The 25,325-nt window shown below is 41.8% G+C and overlaps 1 protein-coding gene across 3 annotated transcripts in view; it reads right to left on the reverse strand.

Moving 5' to 3' along the window:
* Positions 1-1,422: 1,422 nt before the first annotated feature.
* LOC108703200 (E3 ubiquitin-protein ligase RBBP6) overlaps positions 1,423-25,325 on the reverse strand; it is a 45,508-nt gene continuing 21,605 nt past the window's right edge. Inside the window, exons 4-18 of one of the 3 annotated variants that reach the window (XM_041578466.1) lie at positions 23,763-23,807; positions 19,127-19,215; positions 18,937-19,033; positions 18,428-18,567; positions 17,464-17,636; positions 15,543-15,646; positions 14,885-15,261; positions 14,510-14,606; positions 12,666-12,726; positions 11,865-11,928; positions 10,388-10,759; positions 10,143-10,244; positions 6,663-8,732; positions 5,145-5,812; positions 1,423-3,078 (exon numbers count right to left, since the gene is read on the reverse strand). In XM_041578466.1, the coding sequence (XP_041434400.1) occupies positions 2,825-3,078; positions 5,145-5,812; positions 6,663-8,732; positions 10,143-10,244; positions 10,388-10,759; positions 11,865-11,928; positions 12,666-12,726; positions 14,510-14,606; positions 14,885-15,261; positions 15,543-15,646; positions 17,464-17,636; positions 18,428-18,567; positions 18,937-19,033; positions 19,127-19,215; positions 23,763-23,807 (4,713 nt within the window). In that variant the 3' untranslated portion in view covers positions 1,423-2,824. Of the gene's footprint in view, positions 5,813-6,662; positions 8,733-10,142; positions 10,245-10,387; positions 10,760-11,864; positions 11,929-12,665; positions 12,727-14,509; positions 14,607-14,884; positions 15,262-15,542; positions 15,647-17,463; positions 17,637-18,427; positions 18,568-18,936; positions 19,034-19,126; positions 19,216-23,762; positions 23,808-25,325 lie in introns of all 3 variants that reach the window. The other 2 variants (XM_041578465.1, XM_041578464.1) reach the window with 2 other exon arrangements.

Consider the following 25,325-nt stretch of genomic DNA (forward strand, 5'->3'; position numbering starts at 1 on the left):
ATATCGATCAGTCAAGTTTGATTGTTTTCCACAATCCAGGACGGCATCGGTTAGTTGATGTCAATGCCCAAGGGCTGAACGTTCGGATTCACCCGATGTCGCCTAGTCTTTAGTGGGCATATTGGGTTAAGATCTGCTCGTTTGGCGAGGTCTTATAGTGTATGGCCGCCTTTAGTGTATCACTTCATAGGTAATAGAAACGACCCATGTTATTCCCTTCATTTTGACCAATTTATGTTGAACAAATCCCCAGGCTGCTTTTCTGCCTCAAGCAGTATTTTAGACCACAGACTGAGCTTAAAGAAAATGAAGGAAAAGGAAAGTTTAACACTAAGTAATGCTGCTCTGAGTCCTCTGTCAAAAGAAACACCACATTTCTTTCCTTCTATTGTGTACTCATGGGCTTCTGTATCAGACTTCCTGTTTTCAGCATAAACCTCCAGGGCTAGGGCTTGAGCATGCTCAGTTTGCGCAGGCAGGAAGTGACGTCACGGCAAGTGAATATGGCAGCTGCTATTCTAAACAGACAGACAGTGTCTAGAGCCGTTTACTCAGGAATGGAAAAGCATTCTAAAGAATAAAAATGGCATTCTAGCTTGCATTGTTGTGGTTAATCCATTGACAATAAACTTAATTGCTTTGGTAGCTTTCCTTCTACTTTAAGGCTGGTGCCACACAGGGATGTTCCTCACCTGACCATTTGGCCTTTGCTTGCTCCTTTGTCTGCACTCACGATCTTTATACGTTCGGGCAGGAGCACCGGCTGTTTAGAGCAGGTCTGACGCTGGGCTTATTGCTCTGATCTATATAACCAGGCCTGTCCCATCTCTGACACAACTGGAGGTGGTGGGGTGAGTGCAAACATTTAAGCAGCACCAAGGAGGATCTGGGATATGGCTGACTAATATGCCTTACCTCCAACCTCTGGGGCAAAATTGGTTGACCTGAACCTGTCCATCTGTACACCACACCCCCTTTAGAAGGACAGATCTATTCCTCTGAAGATGCCCCAGTAGCTCCCCATCTTCTTTACTGCGGATTCCAGGCACATGCTCTGGGCTTACTTGAGCTTAGGGTCCCACATACTCTATATATAAAAATGAAGCCATGGGGACAGGGTCGGACCGGGTCTCACCAGGACTGTTGTGCAGGGATCCCCGCCCCCCTACTGTAATGCGCCTCGCATGCATGAAGGTGCTGAAAAGTGTTTTTTTTTTGTAGAATCCGAATATTGGGAGAGGGGTCTGGCCCAGCAGCAGCCCATGATGTTCGGGCCGACCAGGTTTTTTCCCGGTGTCCCGCTAGGCCAGTCCTGCCTGGGGATTTCACATTTTGTTGCACCATTTCGTTCATTCAGAAAGACCAACCGAGGATCCCCAGAGCTTTAACAAAAACACACACCAAATAAAGCAAAAACAAAAGTTTTATAAAAAGCATAAGAAATTGCAATTTTAATGTCTCGTTCAGTTTACACCATTGCAACCACAGCTTCATTGAGTTCATTCGGATTTATTCACAAAAGAAATATTTACAAACACTTCTGAGGTAGGGTTGCCTTTAACTTTTACACAAGGTTTATAACACGAAATATTCCAAGCTCTGGGACTTTTGCTAAATTTCCTCTCTCTCTGCATAGTGACAATTCTCATTGGTAAAAAAAGAAAAAAAACAAAAAAGTGCAAAGGAAGGAACAAGGTGACTTGATTAGTGTTCTGCTGTAAATCTGGCCTCGTCATTATATTGCTGCTCTAGAAAAAACATTCCTTACAGTAGTCACAGGGTTTGCCGTAGTTACGAGCAATAAGAAGCAAAAATAAAGGTGAGTATTTAAGGGGCACAGTGCTGACCCCCCACAAAGATCATAACGGAGTCTGCAGAATTGTGTTTTGCCTCTCCGATCAGCACTACTGGAGCCCAGGCTTCTCTCAAATAAGGGCAGTGTTGGACCGGCCACCCACAGTATCTGAGGACGTTCCCCTCAACCCCAGCCAAGGAAAATTCCCATCAGCCCCTTCTTATACCACCGTAGAGCAGAACTAGATCTATATTATTTACCATATCTACATCTAATTTTGGAGGGTTGCCCCGGAGCCAGGTTCTCCAGAAGGCCCAGTCCAGAGACCATGCCCAGTCCAGAGACCACGCCCAGTCCAGAGACCACGCCCCGTCCAGAGACCACGCCCCGTCCAGAGACCACGCCCCGTCCCCACACCCTGTCACGAGGCCAAGCCCGATCACGAGGCCACGCCCAGTCCAGAGACCACTGCAAGCCCATCAGCCACGGCCATTCCAGAGGCCACCCCCAGTCCAGTGACAACGCCCATTCCAGAGGCTGCGCCGATTCCAGAGGCCACACCAAACAAAGAGGACCCTTTGCAAACAAGCGCCACCATATTGTATCTTGGCCAATCACGTCATCATGCCATATGGATGGGATCTCTGCAATCTGGGGAATTCTAACCCAAAACACATACAATGGCTTAATCTACAGATTTCTTTATAGGACGTTCCTCTTTGGCTGATCATTTCCTAGGCCTCCTAAGCTTATTTTGCTCTCAAACCTTCCATTGCTTTTGGGTTTGTGCTCTGCCTTAACAGCCAATGGCAATACAATTGGATGAAGAAACCAGTGACATGAAATAAAATCTGTTACGGGTCAATCTATATAGAAGCAGCAAAACTTGGGTCCTGGGTACTACCACTCTCCATGCACCTCACCATCCAACACAACCCTGTTGTTATAAATGACTTCATTGCATATGCGAACCTCAAATATTCACCGATTCTATATAAGGCCATTGAATATACACCACAAACAGGGTAACTAAGGAAACCAGCCGAGCTCAGTGCATGGGGTCACCGGACAGTAAATAAACCTGCTACTGTGGTAAAAAAACTCATTGAGGTGCATGTGTTCAAAAACAGCTACAACATGACTTCCAGCCACTGGCCGAGGTCTGTACAGATGGAAGGTCATAGGCCGGACACCCTCCTTATCTGTAAAGCCATTAAAGGACACACAAGGCATTGGTGCTTTACTAAAAGGCATGCTGGGATTGAGGGGAAAAGCATGGACGTGTGTAAAAAGGGTGTAAAAACGAGCAAAAATCTGCCGAAAGATCATTCTCACAAGAAAGTGGAGGGCCTTACATTTTCAATATGGAGTAGATGGTTAAATCGGCACCTGCGTGTTTATTTAATTAAAGGGGAACAGCTACTATTATAAAAATACTCTAAACTCCAACGGGCTTCATCGACCTGTTTCTCTAAGTGTTTTGTTTTATAGTTGTCGCCATACGGAACAAATGACAACTTTACAGCCAGTCTGCTTTATAGGTCAGCTGACTGCCAGAAAGCATTTTAAATCCTTGATGAGAACCATCAAAATGGACCAATGAAAATGTTGCTACAGCAGGCAAAACGCCAATAGGTCCACTCGTATGGTGACAGCAAACCATTAAAATGGGCCTATGTAGACCCGTCGGGAGAGGATCTCGTCAATGTGCCCTTCATCTGATTTTCTAACTTGCCTGATGGATATTCAGGAGGTACAATAAGCTTTTATCAGGCATTGTACAATCAGTCCATCTATAACTTCCCCTTTTCGCACCATGTGCGTTCGCGTATTAAATTTCGTTTTAAAACATTTACAATACCAAAGCGTCTCATGTCGGTGTATAGGTGGCCTGTGTGTTACTATTTACAGCAGCACCTGTTCCTATTTACCAGGCAGTTCAAATAAGAAAAAAAAAAAGCCTTAAAACAGAAAGCGCGTGAGGGTTTTTTTTCACGATACAGTGATTTCCACACGTTTCATGGGTAAACGCACAATGCCCAAGATGGAAACAAAATCTGAATGAAAGTCGAGTCGCCTGCAATACGGTCACAATATGTAAACCTCTGTACAAAAACAAAAAAACGTTCAATTGATAAAGCTCTGATGTAAAAGTCAAATAATCCTTAATATATTAAGTGTGGCACTGTTTTCTCCCCGTTATTTACAGAGAAAAGAGATTGTATTCATTAAATGCAAAAAAAAAACAAAAAAATGGTACAAGTGTCTCTGCAAAGGCTCTTGCCCCAGAGGTTGGCTTTAAATCACGCGGGTGGTTTGGATTCCTCTTTCTCGGCTTCTTTGTCTTTGCTCTTCTTCGACTTTTTCTTTTTGTGTTTGTGTTTCTGGCTCTTTTCAGTCTCAGATTCGTTGCCCGTGTGTTTCTTATGCTTCTTGTGTTTCTTATGCTTCTTGTGTTTTTTCTTCTCCTTTTTCCTGCGTTTCTTATCTGGGCTGCCTCCAGAACTGGGGCTGCTGCTGCGGCTATGTGTTAGCGACTCTGCTGGGCTGTGGCTGCGACTGCCACTTGGGCTGCTGTGGGCAGTTGCAGGTACACTGGAGTCTATTGGTTCTGTACCTTCCACTGCAGGTTTGTCATCTTTGCTTTGGGAAACAGGGGCATCTTCCTGCTTTACGGAGCCCTCACTATCACTCTCATTGTAATCTGGTACAAAGGAGGCCTCATCGGTTTCTTTCGTCAGGTCAGAAGAAACTCGGGAGGAACGGTTTTGAGGGACCTTTCCTTTAGTGTCCTTGTCACTCATGTCCTTGTCTGTCTTGGGCTCTGGTGATGTGCGCTTAGAGTGAGAAGCTTTTGTCTCACTTGATTCTTCCACACGTTTTACCTTTGCTATTGTCTCTTTACTTTTCTCTCTGCTTTTCTCAGCTGGTTTCTGCTCACTGGGAGAGCGTTTGGGGTCAGTGGGCTTTTGCTCTTCCCGTGGCTTGCGCTCTCGAGGCGGGCTGGAGTTATTCCGCCGGGCATCTGCAGGACGTTTCCTAGAGGTCTCAGTCGGATTGTCTTTGACCTTTTGAGAGCTGGAAGACGCTAAATCTTTACCTTTTGGTGAAGACTCCCTTTTCTTCTCTTCTCGCCTCTTAGAGTTGTTGTAATCTCGACTGTCGTAATCCTGCCTACTATCTCTATCCTTGCTCTCGTGTTCTTTCTTTTCCCTATCTTTACCATCATGCTCTGGCTTCTTATCCTTTTCCTTTCCATCATACTCTGTTTTTCTGTCCCTGCCATCATGTTCTTGCTTTTTGTCCTTTTCCCTGCTGTCGTGCTCTGTCTTTTTGTCTCTGCCGTCATGTTCTTGCTTCTTATCTCTGCTTTCATGCTCCGATTTCCTTTCTCGGTCTTTCGTTTCATGCTCCAGCTTTCTGTCCTTGCTGTCAGAAGGCTCAGACTTCTTCTCGCGGTTGGGGGTGAAGTCTTTGCTGGAAGAGCTACGACTCGATTCTTGCTTTTCCGACTGCCTCTCTTTGGAAGACTGGCGACTACCGCGTTCGGAGCTGCCTTCAACTTTCCTTTTTTCAGATGCCTCCTTCTCAGAAGCAGCAGGGCTATCCTTTTCCTTGGCTTTACTCCTGGAGCTAGATGATGAAAGCTCCTTTGAAGATTTGGTATCTTGAGGATGAGATTCATTAGCCTGGTCCCGGGACGACTTGAGCTTTTCTGTAGGCAAAGCATCTTTGTCGTTTGGGGCAGTAATGGATAATGGCTTAGCACTAACATTTGTCACTACACTCATAGGCTTCCCAGTGCTAGATGCGCCTTTGGAATCCTTTGCGTCATCCTCTTCAGACTCGTATTCATCCTTATCCCACTTGGACTGGGGAACCTGAATCATAATGATGACATCTTCAGCGGGAGTAGAATGGTCATTATTGTATTCCTCCATCGTCTTTATCACTGTTCTCTTAGTGTCCACTTTTTCTGTCCCCTTCCGCACAGGGCTCCCTCCAGTGGAACTTGTACTGCACGACATACAAAAGAAGAGACAGTTATGATAATATCTATGCCAGCAAGAAAAGCAACATTCTAGGTGCTAAATTTTGCTCCAGTTCGAGCAATCTATAGCAACAAATCTTCACTTCCTCTGATGTTTGAAAGCAAACTTTGCAACTTTTACGTTTTGGAAGCATTCCCATTCCCTTTGGAAGGAAATTTTAAAAATATAGTATAGAGACCAGTAAACCATCCACATAGAAATTTTCCTTTGCTTTTTCCAAACTGCGTGGTCTAGCTCCCTAGGGGCCCCAGTCTAATAATGTGCACGGAGTGAGGTTTCCAACTAGTTCAAATAAAATGTTTTTAAAGGTTTAAAATATTTTGAATGAGAAGGAAAAGGACAAACTAACCCGACTGCACAACCGTAGGGATGTTGATAATGCTTTACTGAAACGCCAAACTCATTTTAATTAGTCAACCATTCATTTTGCCCACATTCTTCCATATCTTTGACATAATTTTAACCACCCTGTAGTGTTATAATCCCCAAACTAAAAACCAAGTTAGGTGGTCATATTTATTGTAACCAGTCTATATCAGATCACCTTGCCTTAACTATAACAAGGAGAACATTCTTTATCTTAAAAAAAGAAACTGTCATAATTTAAGGCTAGGGGCACACAGGGCGGATGATCACTTTTTTTTTACAAATGTACACATGTTTGCACCAAAATCTGCTCAGTGTAGTTGCACAAGGCTGATGACGCGCCCATCTGTGATGCTACACAAAGGAGTGGATGGGATAGCATAGAAAATGCAGGAGCAGATTATCCACCCAAGTGCCCTGAATAGTCTAGAAAATGTGCAACGATTTACCTGGTATAATCTACTAAAGTGGACCCAGAACCATCTGGAGCTGGGACTTTCTTTCTAATCTTCCCCTTCACACGCTCTGCTTTGGATTTCACGGTTGATGCAGGTTCAGTTTTGTCTTGAGCTTCTACTGGGCCACTGGGTTCAGTGTTAGCTATTTTTTTCCCAGTTTCTCGGTTCAATTTAATTTTTTTGACCGTCGTGGATGCTGCTTTTTCCTTCTCCCTTTCCTTCTCCTTCTCTTTTTCCTTCTCCTTTTCCCTTTCCTTCTCCTTTTCCTTTTCCCTTTCCTTCTCTTTTTCCCTTTCCTTCTCTTTTTCCTTTTCCTTCTCTTTTTCCTTTTCCTTCTCTTTTTCCTTTTCCTTCTCTTTTTCCTTTTCCTTCTCTTTTACCCTTTCCTTCTCTTTTTCCTTTTCTTTCTCCTTTTCTTTCTCCTTTTCTTTCTCTTTTTCCTTTTCTCTCTCTTTCTCCTTTTCTTTCTCTTTCTCTTTCTCCTTTTCTTTCTCTTTCTCCTTTTCTTTCTCTTTCTCCTTTTCTTTCTTCTCTTTGTCCTTTTGCTTCTCTGGGATTTTTTCTGGTTTCTGTACTTCTATCTCAGACTTAATTTTGGAGGTTGAAGGCTTGGCAGTCTCACTAGTCTCGGGTTTTGCACTTTTCAAAGTGGCCTTTTCTTGCTCCTTATCTGAAAGTTTATCATCTGGTTTCCTCTTCCGTTTTTCTGATTTGGGCTCTGTGGGCTTGGGTTTCTCTGCAGGTTTCTTGTGTTTCTCATCCTTGCTAGGAGGTTTATCTTGTTTTGTATGTTCTTTCTTAGGTTTGTCTTCTTTTGCTTGTTTGCCATCTTGGTTTTCCTTGATCATCTTGAGATGAACCTTCCGTGGTAGCAAAGCAGCTTTATCGTCCTTCTGTGGTAATGGGTTCTTTGTGCTTTCACACTTTTGGGACTCCTCTTTAATCCTCTTGGCTGGTGGCTCATTCACTGTAGTCTTATCTTTATCGCCATCTCCAGCACCTTTCTCAACCTTGACTACCTTGGAAGAGCTTTCCTTTTTAGTCTGGTTTCCATCAGGCTTGCGCTTGGTCTTCTCTTGCTTTACTTTTGGTTTCTCTCGTTTATCTTTTTCTAACAGGGGTTTTAGAGCAATAGACTCTGCATCCATTGGCTCATCTCTCACTGGTGTCGCATCATCTTTGCTTGAGGGTACGAAGACGGGTTCAGCTCTTTTGACATCGTCTCCATGTAAATCTCGAGTCTTTCTGGAAGAGAGTGTCTCGACTTTTGAAAATCCTTCGTTTTCTTCCCCCTTTCTTCTCTTTCGATGTTTCTTGTGTTTATTTCCTTTGGAGTCTGCAATAAGGTTAGCACTCTCTTTTTCTTTTGATCGTCGAATATCCTTTACAATGTGTGTGTCACGGGGTAATAGTTTTTCTTGGTAATTGCTGCCTAATGGACGACCTCTGTGTGTAAATGGTGGATATTCTTCTCTGCGTCCTCTATTGTATGGAGAATTGTCTCTACGACCTTGAGGAGGGACAACATATTGGCTAGGAGAAAAATTATCTCTGTTCATAGGAGATCTCTGTCTCGGCATAGCATTAATTGCACAGTCTTTATAATATTTTTCACACCAGTCCCTGTACTTTTCCAACTCTCTATACTGCTCTTTTTCATAAGTTTCTCGAAGGTTAGGTTGCCGACCATACATAGCTTTGATATCATAGGGAGGTATGTCCCGGTATCTGTTGAAGTAACCACGTTCTCCCTCCGCCTGGGGCATCACCCTCTTGGCAGGGGAAGGAAGTCTGTATACTGGGGACTTAGAGCGAGAGTGGTAACGTCTGTATGAGGGAGATCTGGATCTGGAGCGAGGGTATCCATGAGACCTAGATCTAGAACGGGGCCGACCTTTTGAGTGAGGTTTTCTCTGGTATGAAGGGGATCGAGATAAAGAGCGGGAGCGAGAACGGCTGAAAGATCGTGAGTAGGAGCGTGAACGTGAAGAACCTGATCTTGATTTTGAATAAGAGTAGGAACTCCCAGAATATGATGATCCAGAGAAAGGAGATTTGGATCTAGGGGCAAAGGAAAGCAACATTTTGATTCATTAAAACAAAAAAACAGAGGTTAAAAATCAGCAAACCTTAAGATTCAGAGACACAACTCTTATCAGTCCTTGGACTGACATCAGCATCAGAAAACTAGGAAAAGCCCATAAGCTGCCATTAAAAAAGGATGATTTTTAACTGGCTTCATATTCTCCCTTAAAGGATAAATAAACCTTAAAAATAAGTCAATGTAAAATTGATGTTCTAAGCACTTTTGCAATGTACAGTCATCATTTTTTTTGTTTTAATTACAAGATATTAATGGATACATGTTAATATGAATGAATTTTTTTTAACACAGCGCCACCTGGTCATTTTCAAACCAGTCTGACCACCAAGTAGTCAAGGAAGTTGTCAGGAGAAAGAAAGAGGCTGCTCTGATGTTCTTCTGCTTAGGAAAGATGTGAGAAAGATTTCTATTTTTTTTTCCTAAGCAGAAGAACATCAGAACAGCCTCTTTCTTTCTCGTGACAACTTCCTTGACTACTTGGTGGTCAGACTGGTGGGACAGTGACCAGCAGGTGGCGCTGTTGTAACAAATTTCATTAATATTAAAGGGATACTGTCATGGGAAAAACTTTTTTTTTTTCAAAATGAATCAGTTAATAGTGCTGCTCCAGCAGAATTCTGCACTGAAATCCATTTCTCAAAAGAGCAAACAGATTTTTTTATATTCAATTTTGAAATCTGACATGGGGCTAGACATATTGTCAATTTCCCAGCTGCCCCAAGTCATGTGACTTGAGCTCTGATAAACTTCAATCACTCTTTACTGCTGTACTGCAAGTTGGAGTGAAATCACCCCCCCTCCCTTTTCCCCCCAGCAGCCAAACAAAAGAACAATGGGAAGGTAACCAGATAACAGCTCCCTAACACAAGATAACAGCTGCCTGGTAGATCTAAGAACAACACTCAATAGTAAAAACCCATGTCCCACTGAGACACATTCAGTTACATTGAGATGGAAAAACAGCAGCCTGCCAGAAAGCATTTCTCTTCTTAAGTGCAGGCACAAGTCACATGACCAGGGGCAGCTGGGAAATTGACAAAATTCTGCTGGAGCAGCACTATTACCTGATTCATTTTGAAAAAACTTTTTTTCCCCTTGACAGTATCCCTTTAATAGTACAAGTATCCCAAAATATCTTGGAATTCAGAAAAAATTAAAAATGAATGTACATTGCAAAAGTGCTTAGAATAGCCCCCATATCAATTTTACGTTCACCTATTTTTAAGGTGTACTTATCCTTTAATAATCATGGCAAGGTAATCTGCAGTAAATGAACGTGGCACAATAAAAGCGAATGAAAGTATAATGAAGAAATGTCTCTACCAAAGAAAATGTTCAGTGCAAGCAGCTGGTCTGAAATGGCTTACCTGGAATAGGATCGCCTGCGCTCTTTTTGAATCTTTTTATATTCTAGAAGCTCCTTTGCAAAATCATTTGTAAACTCGTCAAGTTTTGATTTCTTTTTTTCTCTATATAAAAAAAAAAAACCTTTATTAAATCCAGCAGATTTTTATGGGGTGGAAAATTCATGAATAAATAGCATTAATTAGGCCAGGAATAGGCTTATATAACAAATATATGTACGAACAGAAAGGGAAGGCTTCCTACTCACTCTTCTTTTAGCCGGCGCTGCTCTCTGTAGAATTCTTCTTTTGATAACGGAGGGGCCAGTGAAGGAGTCTGTAAGGCTCCGGTGTGTGCACTTTGCACAGTTGGAGCCACCCAAGGAGCAGACAGAGTAGCTGGAGCAGAAGGAAAGCCTGGAGGTGGAACACTATAGCCAGCAGTGGGAGGCTGACCAGGAGGAAACTGTGGTGGGAATTGCGGTGGTGGTACTCCGGGTGGCAGTGACAGCCCATGAGGGGGCGGTGGAGGAAACAAAGGCGGTGGAGGTGTATGTACATAGGCAGGTCCTGATGATCCAAGGGAGGGATTCTGGTTTCTAGGTGGCCGATCATTGTGTGGATGCCTGCCCCGGTTTAGACTGCTCATCATTCGGTTAGCGAGAAACAGATATAATACCCATTATTAGGACTATACACTTTTAAGACGACAAACATTCATTAGCGAGACCCTACATTTTTCACATTGGCAATATAGTTTGTGGCACTTTCTGAATAGTGGCCCCAAAGTACAAAACTGTAGTGACCTGTGCCTTAAAGGGATACTAAGAAAGGATTCACTGGCACACAGGTACTGCTCACAGGGTGAAAAACCCTTGCTTTAAATTTATTAAGGCGGCATGCAACGTTTCGGGGACAACCCCTTGCTTGATAAAGGAACCGAATCCGAACCATACTGAACTGAATCCGAACCCAAATTTGCATATGTAAATTAGGGCCAGGAAAGGAAAAAGTGGGACATTTTTATTACTTTTGTTTTGTGACGAAAAGTCACATGATTTACCTTCCCTCCCCTAATTTACATATGCAAATTAGGATTCTGATTTAGGCCACAAGGATTCGGTTGAATCCTGCTGAAAAAGGCTGAACCCTGGATTCGGTGCACCCCGACTAACAACAGAACAATGTGAAGGTAACCAGATAGCAGCTCCCTAACACAAGATAACAGCTGCCTGGTAGATCTAAGAACAACACTCAATAGTAAAATCCAGGTCCCACTGAGACACATTCAGTTACATTGAGTAGGAGTAACAACAGCCTGCCAGAAAGCAGTTCCTTTCTAAAGTGCTGGCTCTTTCTGAAAGCACATGACCAGGCAAAATGGCTGCAGACACACTAATATTACAAAAACCCTTGCTGGTTCAGGAATGAAATTTTATATTGTAGAGTGAATTATTTGCAGTGTAAACAGTGTAATTTAGAAATAAAAACTACATCATAAAAACCGAATTCCTTTAAATAAGCTTTAAAAACGAGAGGACTAGTAAACAATGTTATAAAACTACAGTTATCTCTTCTGAGATAATGACTAGTCTGCTATCCAAGACAACATCCCATGAGCTCACGAACAAAACTGGAAACGGCCTGAGGGATTTACCTGGCAAGCAATTGCAACGCTGTGCAGTAAATAAATGTTGTGTTAATGACTCTACTTCACAAAGAGATGATCTGCAAGTGAACACTTACCTATCCCATCCCATGAGAGGTCTTGGTGCAGAAAGTCGGTGAATGTTGGTTCTCAAAAGTGGTGCTGGGTAAAAGAAAGGAGAAGAGGAGCAATACATAAAAAGAACAAGGCAGCAAAGCACATTTTGTGAAGCCACACACAAAGCATATGCAAAAATCCAGTTTATATCTGCTTGCAGTAGATTTTGCAGATAATAAAAAAATGCTTTTGCACTGAATGGATACATCACAAATACTGCCCATCTGCCTGGAGGATCTATGACCCACCCAATAGTGATGTGTGGGCCAACCCAATACCCGCAGGTCAGGCCGACCTCGCACACTTCATCGCGGGTGGCCACCGTCAAATGTTGGCTTCCAACTTCCGGGATCGTCTTTTATAGACGATGAGCCTGCTCGCCCCAACCTCTTTTGTGACATCATCGGTGGGGCGGGTCTATAAAAGCAACCCGCAAGTGCTGATGCGGGGAGGTTAGGGTCAGGGAAATCCCGACCTGCACATCACTACCACCCAATACAAAATTCATGGAAATGTTTGTATGCAAAGTGCTGAAGCTTATGCCTTGTCTGTGACTACGTTACCAAAACGTTTCCGTTACTTGCCAATACAAAATTATTTACACAGCATTAAAGAAATCATGGGCTTAATACTAGACAGTGGTGTAAAGTTGCAGCTAAAAAGAAAAGTGTAGCAGTTAATGTAGCCGTGGTGAGCAGATTAAATAAAGGCACAATAACAATTGTGCAAGTGCCCATGTGATTAAATTCACTGCAGCTTTTTTATTGGCTCTCAGTACTTACGTAGTGCTGGGTGAGAGTGAATTAGCGATGGTAACTGGCCAAGTACAGGAACATGGAAGCCCTGAAACAGACAATTTTTACTTATAATTCACAAGAAAGATCAAGAATAGGGTTTTGCATATATTTGTTTAAAAGAGATGAAGAGTAATTTAGAAGAGCTGGGAAACTGACAATATGTCTAGCCCCATGTCAGATTTCAAAATTAAATGTAAAAACATCTGTTGGCTCTTTTGAGAAATGGATTTCAGTGCAGTAAAAAAACATGTTTTCCCATGACAGTATCCCTTTAAGTTACCGGTACAGAACCAAATTAGACAATTTCTACAGTAAAACCCTAACTACATTACCATTTCTCAACTGCTTCTTGAGGGGTTAGGTTAGGGCTCCCTTTAGCATATAACATGGTGAGAGGTATAGTAAACACTGGTGTATTAGTCATCCAGACCAGGGATGACTGACGTAGCTGGCCATCTCAAAAATATTGCAATATATGGATATGGCATTTTTGGTAGCTTCAGGCACAAAAATGCCTGTGTCTTAAAAGAACAGTAACAACAAAAAAATTAAAGCATTTTAAAGTAATGAAAATATAATGTAGTGTTGCCCTGCACTGGTAAAACTGGTGTGTTTGCTTCAGAAACACTACTATAGTTTATATAAACAAGCTGCTGTGTAGCCATGGGGGCAGCCATTCAAGCACAGGATACACAGTAGATAACAGATAAGTACTACTATAGTTTATATAAACAAGCTGCTGTGTAGCCATGGGGGCAGCCATTCAAGCACAGGATACACAGTAGATAACAGATAAGTACTACTATAGTTTATATAAACAAGCTGCTGTGTAGCAATGGCAGAAATTGAAAAAAGTCTATATGGCACAGGTTAAATAGTGGATAACAGATAACACCATTATGTTCTACAGAGCTTATCTGCTGTGTAACCTGAGCCTTTTCTACTTTGAATGGCTGCCCCCATTGCTACACAGCAGCTTATTTATATAAACTTTAGTAGTGTTTCTGAAGCAAACAGCAGTTTTACCAGGGCAGGGCAACACATGATATTTTTACTACTTTAAAACACTTGTTACTGTTCCTTCAAAGGAGAACTAAACCCCATTGCTAATAAAAACCCCTAACCCCCCCTCCGTGCTCCCCCCTGCACAGGTGTTAACAGCAGTAAATGCTCCATAGACTGTAATTACCCCTCGTTGCAGTCAGCGCAGCTCACAGGGGCCACCTTCAGCGCTTCGATAATCTTCGTTAAGTAAGCGCCGTATCGGCGCATGCTCAGTTGGAGCAGTCTTCCGATCCGTGATAACTGTGCATGCACCGAAAGTGATGGAAGACCTGAAGATTACCGAATCGCTAGAAGATGGCGGCCGTGAGCTCTGCAACAAGGGGTAATTACAAGCTTAGGGGCATTTATTGGTGTTAACACCTGTGCGGGGGGAGCAGGGACTATGGAGGGTAGGGGTTTTTATTAGCAAGGGGGGATTAGTTCTCCTTTAAATATATTGATAATGGGTTGAATGCAAAGGCTCCCCTGTATTTGTCTTTATCAGTCATCCAAATAGAATTCTGGTAATATCTAGGACATGAATATGTTTTCACCTCTTCTCTCACCATAATTGATCTTCACTTTGGGTCTTTAGGTGTATCCAGAAAAGCAAATAGTATTTTTCCTAAAATCTTACCATAACTGGGCTTCAGGCTGAGCACACGCTGCCACTGCCCCTCTACGGAGGCCAACCCCACAATTTGGGAACTACAGTTTGAACCGGATATGGGCGCAAGGGTTATGTAACTACAGACTAGCCAATAAAAGTTCTGCATGACACTTACCTTCTCTCCCAGATGTGAGGGGTTGGATAAGGGCAAGCAACTTGCTGCAGTGACAGGGGCAGAAGAGTTGGAACGAGAGGCAACCTTTTCCTGACTGCTGTTTGGAAATTGAAATAGAAGAAAAAAGGAGAAAATAAGATCTATGCTGTAATGATATAACACATACAATTGAACATAGTTTGATGAGAGTGAGAGCAGTCTACAAAGCAGTGCAGGTTGCTTTATCAAGGCCATCTACTGCTTCATTTCAATAGCTCACTTCATGCATACTGAGTAGTACTGAATGATATTAAAATGCAGCAGAATGTGTGGGGCGCAATGCATTTTTAGTTCTAATATTTCATTTTACACCTCTGTTCAACTTAGGAAACTTACTGGAATAATGGTTCTGGTTTCTCTCTCTCCCGCTCTTTGGGAGCAGGTAATGGCAGTGCAGGGGGTGGGTCTGTTGGAGAGACAGCCCGAGGAGGCGCAGAAGCAGCAGCAGCAGGAGGAGGAGCAGCAGAATTGGCTTGAGGTGCTGCAGTTGCTATTGGCTGGCTTGGAGTAGTGCTAGCTGGAGCTGGATTGGCAGGAGGTGTGGATGCAGCAGGAGCTATGAGAGGGTCCTGCTGGCGAGAGTTCAGTGGACGGGAAGGAGGCGGTGCTTTGCTTGAAGACGTAGATGGAGGTGGCGGACGCTGAGATAAAGTGGACTGCTGTTTACGAGTTCTCTTTGTGTATCCAGTTTCGTTTTTAAAGTTGTTCACAGCCTACAACAAAGATGAAAAAGGGAACAGATTGCTTACTTTTGGCCATAAGTTAAAGATTATAATGGCTCCATAAACAATTGCTCTTCCTCCCTATAACATATATATATATATATATATATACACACACACTTCAGTGACGTGAGACACACACTTAAACACACACAACCTGAAGCCAATTTACTATTTTCATGTATGAAGCTGCTGTCGTTTTCAAATACAAACCCTCTGTTGCTTAGTAAAAGGAGGCAATGATAAAAGAAGAATGAGAATTCCTTTGCTACCTGGCGTAAGAATTTGTTGGCAATTAATGCATCTGGAGAAACATCCAGCTGGTGACATGTAGGACAGGTATGATCCTCAGATTCCAGTAGTGCAGTGCGTATACCTGCAAAAAAAATTGTTCAACTTAAAGTAATCTACAACAATGTGTTTGTGTATTTTATGCACTTGTAGAATATCTCAGCAGTAAACTTGTTTCAGTACAGCAGCACTCTATGGGCCATAATGGATTCCCTAGCACTGGGGCTGTGTAAAGCAAGGAGGGGCTGCATGCGCCAACCATTAGCTGCAGTTTAGGACACAGAACTTACACACATCAAGTTCATAAGTATCAAAGATCAAGTTCTAGGCCAGTGATCTCTAACCAGTAGCTCGCGGGCAACACGTTGCTCTCCAACCCCTTGGATGTTGCTCCCAGTGGCCTCAAAGCAGGTGATTATTTTTGAATTCCAGACTTGGAGGCAAGTTTTATTGCATTAAAAGTAGGTGTACTGCCAATCAGAGCCTCAATGTAGGTTGACAATCCACATAGGGGCTACTAAATGGCCAATCACAGCCCTTATTTGGCACCCCAAGAACATTTTTCATGCTTGTGTTGCTCTTCAACTCCTTTTACTTATGAATGTTGCTCAAGGGTTCAAAAGGTTGGGGATCCCTGGTCTAGGAGTTGCATGATACCTTGGTAATCCTATCATAGTAACCCCACAGAATCACCCCTCTGAGAGTTTTAGGTGTCCCCTCTCTGAAGAGTTACAATGTGCCGTTGTGATTGGATTAGTGGAAGAGTTTATATGCCATACCAGTCTGAACTGAAGAAGCTGCTCGGACGAGTAGTGAAACGTCTTCAATGATTACTCCAGAATTACTTATACTAGATATTCTTATCAGCCACAATTTTATTTTTTGAAAGATTTTCTTTATTGCAATTTTTAAACCTTTATATAGAGGAGGAAGAGGTAGAACTTGGGAAGAGTCAGAGATAGAATAGGAAGAGTGAGGAGGGGGATGGGCCTCCTTTAGGTGTCTCAGAATAATGTTGGAGCAGATAGGTCTAATTGGGCAAACCAAAGTGGAAGAAGGGGCATTGTTCAGCAACTGTCCTTATAAGTCAATAGAAAATGTCTTTTCATATCATGTATACACAGGTCCCATTTTACCCTCTGCAGAGGGAAAGTGGAAGACATTTAAATACTCTGGCTCTCCCCCAACCAGGCATTCCATTTTTTCCCAAATTTTCCTGGGCAGCCTCTAGCCATGTAAATTTACTTTTGACTAGGAAGAACGTTATCAATTCATTTTTTCCAGATGTTTAAAGTCGGAGGTGCTGTCGCCTTCCAAGTCATCAGGATGGCTTTTTTGCCAAAATGAAGTAGTTGTAGAAGGCATAACCGTTCGCTGGTATTCACAGATAATCCTTCAGTTATTCCCAATAAGCAAAGTTCGGGGGAGTGTACATTGGGGAGTCTGAGCTCGTCTTCTGCGTATTGCAATATCTCTATCCAAAATCGCTGGATTTCAGGACAGTCCCAAAATATGTGTCTGAGTACCTTGGTCTCGGTTACATTTAGGGCATAGATAAGGGCAGATCTGGATTAGTCTGTGAGGTGTCAAGTATGTATGCACCTATCTCTACTGGAGATATTAGTCTCAGGGATTTGACTCAAGATTTCTTTCCAGTCCCCTTCATTTAACTGGGGGAACTCCGGCTGCCATTTCTGGCAGAAATGCTGGAGCGGATCAAAGTCCTCCCGCAGGACAAGAGCATAGAACCAACCGAGCGACCTCTTAAGTTCAGGATGTCTCAGATATTTTTCTAGCGTAGTCTCCGCTATCATCAGCTATAATTTATATGTAATCTGTATATTTGACTTAGATATTGTTCTGTTGTGGAATGTGCTGGCAATTTGCAAATATGTTACTTACATTCATCACAGTAGCTATTCCCACAGCAAGGGATAACGACAGCATCACTCATCATATCTTTACAGATAAGACACAGCAATTCATCGGGAATGGGGTCTTCATCTTCCGAAGAAGAAGCGGGTTCCTCCGGAAGGAAAGGTGGTTTTTCTTTCTTTCCCACTGCATAGGCCACACTAGAAGACATTAAAAAAAAAAAAAAAAAAAAAAAACAATTATATATATGCAAATTAAAGGGAAAGTAAAGTCTAAAATAGAATAGAAGGCTAGAAATGCTGTATTTTGTATACTAAACATAAACATGAACTAACTGCACCACAAGCCTAATCAAACAAATGATTTATGCTTTCAAAGTTGGCCACAGGGGGTCACCATCTTGTAACTTTCTCTGCAAGACCAAGACTGTGCACATGCTCAGTGTGGTCTGGGCTGCTTAGGGATCGTCATAAATTATCAAAACAGCACAAGTCAAATATCTGCCAGAAGCCGATACAACATTAATAATCAGAATATGAAAAACTGCACTGGGTCCTGTGCTGTCATGTAATCTAATGTGGATTTTAGTTTTTGTATTGTTTAATACAAACTTTCTCCAAATCTGCAGAACCAGTGGCTGCAGCAAAATAATCCTCCAAATAGAATCCCAGTTTATCTATTTAAATCTGGCTCCATGATCTTTGTCCCTGCAGCTGTAAACAGTAAAGGGGATGTAAAGGCAAAAATAAAATCCAATAAAACAAGGTTGCGACTGGAAAAAGTGGGGGGAAATTTCATGTGGTTTCCATTCCTGACCCTAATTTGCTAATGCAAATTAGGATTCAGTTCAGACAGGCACAAGGATTCGGCTGATTCAGAATCCTGCTCAAATAGGCTGAATCCTGGATTAGGTGTATCCCTACTTTTTATTTTTGAATAACAGGTCCCCTTTAAGCACTTATTCATGGCACACCCCGAGTGCAATACTTACGCATCAATGGTTGGTATAGCATATTTTCCAGTGTTTGTAAGCATGGCTCCTTTCATATTAGGGTCTTCTACCTCAACCATAAAGCTACGAGGAATTCCAGTGCTCTTTTTGATTCGAGGAACAGATTCAAAATTTTTGTCCTGAAATAATAAATAGTGGGTCACATAAATCTGAAGAATGGTTAGAAGAAAAAAAAAAAACAACCCAAGCAGCCAGCGAAACACTATTTGTTACCCTAGGCCAGTAATACCCAACCAGTGGCTAATGAGCAACATGTTGCTCCCCAAACCCTTGGATGTTGCACCCAGTGGCCACAAAGCAGGAGTTTAGCGTTCATTCCTGTGCCTCCCGGGGTGACTATTTTAAAAAAAAAAAAATTGGGTAGTCTTGCACTGCTGGCGACATATCCTTTGAATTGTAGGAATATGTCAATATCACTAATTAGAAGTGCAGTATAAAGGTCTATTCCATATATAACTAGTGCAACTGTGTGCAGAGTGAAGACTTACCCCGTTTGTAGGACAGTTCTTAATGTAATGTCCAGGCTTCAAACATCGAAAACAGGTGTAGGACGGTGGGGGTGGTCCTAGCGGCTTCTTCATATAGCTGAGAAAAATAAGAGAAATGCACTATTGATTACAGTATTGTTCCCTCTGGCAAGTTGACGAGTCGTAGGGTGACACAATCAAGAGAACTTACTTGATGGGATCATATTCATGACCAGACTGGGACATCATTGCTTTGATTTTATCCTCCTCAGAAGCGTTGGCTTCCACCAGATTTGCCGTCTGTTTTAACAGGTAATTGTTTTGAAAAGAGATGTTAGTAGATAGAAAACTGGCTTGAGAAGCCTCCAAACACAAGCACTCTCACACACAGTCCTGTAAAGTGCATCATCACCATCAACTTTTGGCTGTTCCACAGAACTGTCCAGGACGGAGGACAACTCAGGAGAGAAAATGCTTGACTTCTACGGCCATTAAACCATATTTTGGGAGTCTTCTAATTAATGAGCCACTGTTAAATCTCTCAGTGCCAGGACATCAAAACGCAGCACAGTGAGGATTAAACGCACAATGTTTTAGGCCATGTTTATACAGTACTAATAAAAGAGCTTCTCTTATTGGTCAGATGAACCGAATCCAGGATTCGGCCTTTTTCAGCAGAATCCTTCTGCTCGGCTGAACCAAATACTAATTAGCATATGCAAATTAGGGCCGGGGAGGGAAATCACATGAATTTGTCATAAAACAAGGAAGTAAAAAACGGTTTCTCCTTGCCACCGTAATTTGCATGTGCAAATTAGGATTCGGTCAAATCTTACGCGAAGGATTCGGCCGAATCCAAAATAGTGGATTTGGTGCATCCCTAAAAATAAGCCTGTGCAGAGAACATACTTGCGGTTTTCAGGCTACACTAAGTAGATAAGAGGGATGAACTTTTATGTTTGTTTTGATCAAACGGGGTGAAGAAGTTGGGTTTGTTTACTAGGGATGCACTGAATCCATGATTCATCCTTTTTCAGCAGGATTCGGCTGAATCTTTGTGCCTGGCTGAACTAAATGTTAATCCTAATTTGCATATGTAAATTAGGGGTGGGAAGGGAAATCACTTGACTTTTCATCACAAAACAAGGAAGTAAAAAAAATGTTTCCACCTTTTCCACCACGTATTTGCATAGGCAAAATAGGATTTGGTTTGGTAATCGGCAAATTTTTCAATAAGGATTCGGGGATTTGGCTGTATCCCAAAGTGGATTCGGTGCATCCCTATTTGTTACGACTGGGTTGCTTAGGGCATAACCCAACCTCGGGAGTGCGTCACTGTCTGACATTGCATCAAATTCCATCCTTACAAGGTGTGAACAGCGTAAAATTGCCTCCACCTGTTCCCTGGCAGATTAAATGTATATTAAATAGCTTTCAGTGACTCACAGTCTACATTTCCAGCAATATCTTAGGCAACTCAGCAGCTTAATTTCCATTGCAAAAGCTGCATGTGAAAGATATGCTGAACAGATGGACGTGGTCCCATGGGAACTGGCATAAAACAGTTATGATTGGTCAGAACAGTCACCCACAAGCCAAAACCAGTCTTGTCATGTGTGGATATTTCATTCTGTTGTTGGAAAGCAGTAAATGGGCATGGGATGGATGGGGTCCATAATGAAAAGCCAACAGGCATAGGGGTGAATGCTTATTCTTAAATAACCCATATTAAATACTGGACTCATGGCCAAGAGATCATATAGCTATTACCATGTTATCAGAAAAGTGGGAGTGGGACATTTAAATGTTGGATCCGCACTCAGAAACCTCTGTTCCACAGGTAATAGTAAGTGGCGTCTAAAGTGGTAAAGGCTCGTTGATATACAAAAGATAATGGATTCTAATTAGGGATGCACCGAATCCACTATTTTGGATTCGGCCCAACCCCCAAATCCCTCAGGAAAGATGTGGTCGAATACCAAACCAAATCCAAATTTGCATACGCAAATTAGGGGTGAGAAGGGAAAACATTTTTACTTCCCTGTTTTGAGAAAAAAGTCAAGTGATTTGCCTCCCCAGGAATTAGGATTCAGCCGAATCCTGCTGAAAACGTTCAAATCCTGACCGAATCCCGAACCAAATCCTGGATTTGGTGCATCCCTAGTTCCAATATACTCAATAAAGGGGAACCATATTTGCAATCAAAGTATATCCAATGCTACATATTAGTAAAGTATTCATTTCTAAAACTTTTAGCCATAAATGGCTTATTATAGTGCATTCTCAGCCTAACCTTATTTTCTACAAATCAACCATGCTGTGTTGGGATTGCATTGCAAACTGCTCATGCTGGAAATCAGCCAGTCAGAGCAGGCGATACCTGTGTCTTCCATACCCCCAGTTGATTGCATTTCCCCAGTGATTTCTTATGATGTCCTGGCCAACAAGCACCACACAATAGTGTGAATGTATTTGCCCGGGGGGTAATAGATGGTGGTGCAAGTACCTATTAGAAATATCCTAAGCCAATATGTTTTTCATCAGAGGGAATCGTCAGCCTAGATCATAAAGAAAGGCCTTTTCTTGCCCTTTAAAAATTAAAATACTACAGGTATACGAGTCATTTGGAAACCCATTATCCAGAAAGCTCCGCATTTCAGAAAGGTTGTCTCCCATAGACTCCATTATAGGGTTGCCGCCTTTTCTGGAAAAAAATACCGGCCCTCCTATATATTTATATTTTTTCCCTATTAATAACATTGGGATCAGCCATCATTTTTACCGGCCAGGCCGGTAGAATACCGGCCAAGTGGCAACCCTACTCCATTATAATCTAATTTTTGTAATAATAAAACAGTAGCTTGTTCTTGATCCAAACTAGGATATAATAAATCCTTATTGGAAGCAGAACCAGCCTATTGGTTTATTTAAAGGGATACTGTCATGGGAAAAGAACATTTTTTTCAAAATGAATCAGTTAATAGTGCTGCTCCAGCAGAATTCTGCACTGAAATCCATTTCTCAAAAGAGCAAACAGATTTTTTATATTCAATTTTGAAATCTGACAGGGGGCTAGACATATTGTCAATTTCCCAGCTGCCCCCAGTCATGTGACTTGTGCTCTGATAAACTTCAATCACTCTTTACTGCTGTACTGCAAGTTGGAGTGATATCACCCCCTCCCTTCCCCCCCCGCAGCAGCCAAACAAAAGAACAATGGGAAGGTAACCAGATAGCAGCTCCCTAACACAAGATAACAGCTGCCTGGTAGATCTAAGAACAACACTCAATAGTAAAAACCCATGTCCCACTGAGACACATTCCGTTACATTGAGAAGGAAAAACAGCAGCCTGCCAGAAAGCATTTCTCACCTAAAGTGCAGGCACAAGTCACATGACCAGGGGCAGCTGGGAAATTGACAAAATGTCTAGCCCCATGTCAGATTTCAAAATTGAATATAAAAAAATCTGTTTGCTCTTTTGAGAAATGGATTTCAGTGCAGAATTCTGCTGGAGCAGCACTATTAACTGATGCGTTTTGAAAAAAACACGTTTTCGGATGACAATATCCCTTTAATGTTAACATGATTTACTAGTAGACTTAAGGTATGACAATCCAAATTACGGAAAGATCCATTATCTGGAGAAAAAAACCCCCACGTCCAGAGCATTTCGGATAACAAGTCCCATAGCTGTATAGTTAAACAATTTGTAACATTGCCAGTTCTTTAACTGCCTCCGAGGTAGACCGCATTAATCTGCTCATTAATATCATTACAAACTGTATAAGTTGGGGCTAAATCATTTAAAACTGTATAATTTGGGGCTAAATAATTTTTGGAACTGGAAAATTCGGGGCTAAAACACAAGCTCAGGCGCAAACACCAATTAAAACACACACTTGGGTAATATACTTTCAAACACACAAATATGTCACGTTCAGCTATTATTTAAGCAAAAAGAAAATAGAGAATTCTCCAAATTCAGATTAAAAATTACATGTATAAACATGGTCTAAAAAGTGGCATTAGGAAGAGCTGTGGATGAGCTCCGCACTCATTCAAAGAACAGGCTCACAGTTTGAAGACTTTATTACAAACGTAATTATTACAGCGCACTTCTTACAGACAAGAATTCACCGTTCGACCATTTACAGATCATAAAGTTATATTAAAAGCAACATGAACGAATATAAAAAGGGTCAGAAAAAGGAGCATGGAAAATTCTGCGACATGGCTCTAAATACACTTCATTTCAGGCATGACATTTCAATTGCCACCATGAAATCAATTACAAGTTGCTGTTCCGTTCAGAAAAAAAGGGAAGCTGGGAATGTTTCAGGCATGATCCACATCAACCTCTGGGAAAATATAGTTCCGAGGAACATTATATATAAATAAAATGAAAGTTCACTTTTGGAGCTGCCGAAGAATTAAATGCAGTGAATCCAAAGTAAGATTTATCATTGTCCTGTATTGAATTGGGTCAGTCCATTAGATTAAATAATAATACAAAATGCCATTCTTCTCAAAATATTTCTTGGTATAAAAAGAAAAAAAAAAAAAAAAAAAAAAAAAAAAAAAAAAAGGGTAAAGGAGTAGATTTCTTGGTGATGACGGCTTCAGTATATTTTCTTGGCAGAGAAAATGAATTAAGGTGCAGGTATCCAGTTTTCCTTTGCGTTCCTGAAACTGGTTGCTACTCATTACAGGACACACTACTACACACACCATGTAAGATTACAGGAGAATATTCAGGACAATTGTACAGAATGAAACAATTTATAAAATGACATTATGATACAGGTATCTAACAGTTAATACAGTAATATATATATATATATATACCTTTGTAAGCTGGGCCAGAGAAATAGATGAAGAAGTGTCATCAATCTGTTCATGGGAAATTAAATGAAAAAAAAACACGTTCAAGCATCAGTGAGTTTGCAGATGTTCCCCGTAACCCAAAGCATTGCAGTTAAGAAATCTAAAGAGCAATAGAGAATGAACAATATAGAAACGTGAACATGGATTGGCCAGTTGTAAAGTTACAGCACTTTTACCTCGTGTGTGAGTTTAGCTCAAGAACAAATTCCATGGCTTCAGAGGCAGGACGGAGCCCAGATCAGAAATTCACATAGGTTACAATTACAAACATTTAAAAGAAAATGGCCTAAATTTTAACAGGAAGCTTGACATTAACGGCAGAGACACGGTCAGATTCGGGGAGGTGCCCGGTGACAAATCTCTTCTTCGGGGCGAATAATAGGGATGCACCGAATCCACTATTTTGGATTCGGCCGAACCCACTATTTTGGATTCGGCCGAACCCCTGAATCCTTTGCGAAAGATTCTGCCAAATACCGAACCCAAACCGTAATTTGCATATGCAAATTAGGGGTGGGAAGGGGAAAAAACATTTTTTTACTTCCTTGTTTTCTGACAAAGAGTCACGCGGTTTCTGGTTTCTCTCCATATCCCTAATTTGCATATGCAAACTAGGATTCGGTTCGGCTGGGCAGAAGGATTCGTCCGAATCCTGCTGAAAAAGGCCAAATCCCGAACCGAATCCTGGATTCGGCGCATCCCTAGCAACTAATCTCCCAGAAATCACCAGCGGGAGGGCACTAGGAAAGCTTTGTTTTCCGGAGTTGCCTCGTGATAAAACTTCGGAAAACTAATCACTGCCGGCGATTTACATTTCAGCCGGTGGGAAGGCAGTTCGGGGAGATTAGTCGCAACAAAGAAGAGGAGATTTGTGGCCGGGCGACTAATCTCCCTGAATCTGACCATGTGTCTCTGCCCTAAAGGGCACCTATCAGTGTCAAAATCAAACACATTAACAATCTGACTAGTACAAGCTAACTAAACTTCTAACAATCTTTTAAAAAAAAAAATCCCATATTTTTCAAATGGGTTATTTCACTGAGGGAGTCCATACTGTGACTATAACATGCAAATAAGTTCACGAGCATGCTCAGATTGTAACACTGCCCTGACTATGCCTAGCTTTAGTAAACTCCTCCACTAGAAGTATCACGAGTTTTCCCTGGCTGATTTGAAAATAGCTTAGAAGGGTTGATAGGCAACCAAGGCATTTCAACTGAGCATGTGCGAGATTTCAGAGCTGCAGTTGGCTGTAAAGATATAGGTAGGAGGAGCCAGTGAAATCCAAGATGCCTGCCTCAGCTAGAACTGCAGTGGAGATAGGGGAGATTTTGCAGAAGATATAGCGAGCTGATCATTTACATTATACAAACAATTCTGTTTTAAAAATCGGATTTCTTGAACCTTCATATAGTGTATTTACTTAGTAAATGATTTTAGTTACGATCGGTGCCGGTTAAAGGGGTTGCTCACTTTTGAGATAACTTTTAGTATGATGTAGAGAGTGATATTCTGAGATAATTT

The sequence above is a fragment of the Xenopus laevis genome, chromosome 9_10S, assembly GCF_017654675.1.
Source record: "Xenopus laevis strain J_2021 chromosome 9_10S, Xenopus_laevis_v10.1, whole genome shotgun sequence".
In the NCBI taxonomy this organism is placed as follows: Eukaryota; Metazoa; Chordata; class Amphibia; order Anura; family Pipidae; genus Xenopus; species Xenopus laevis.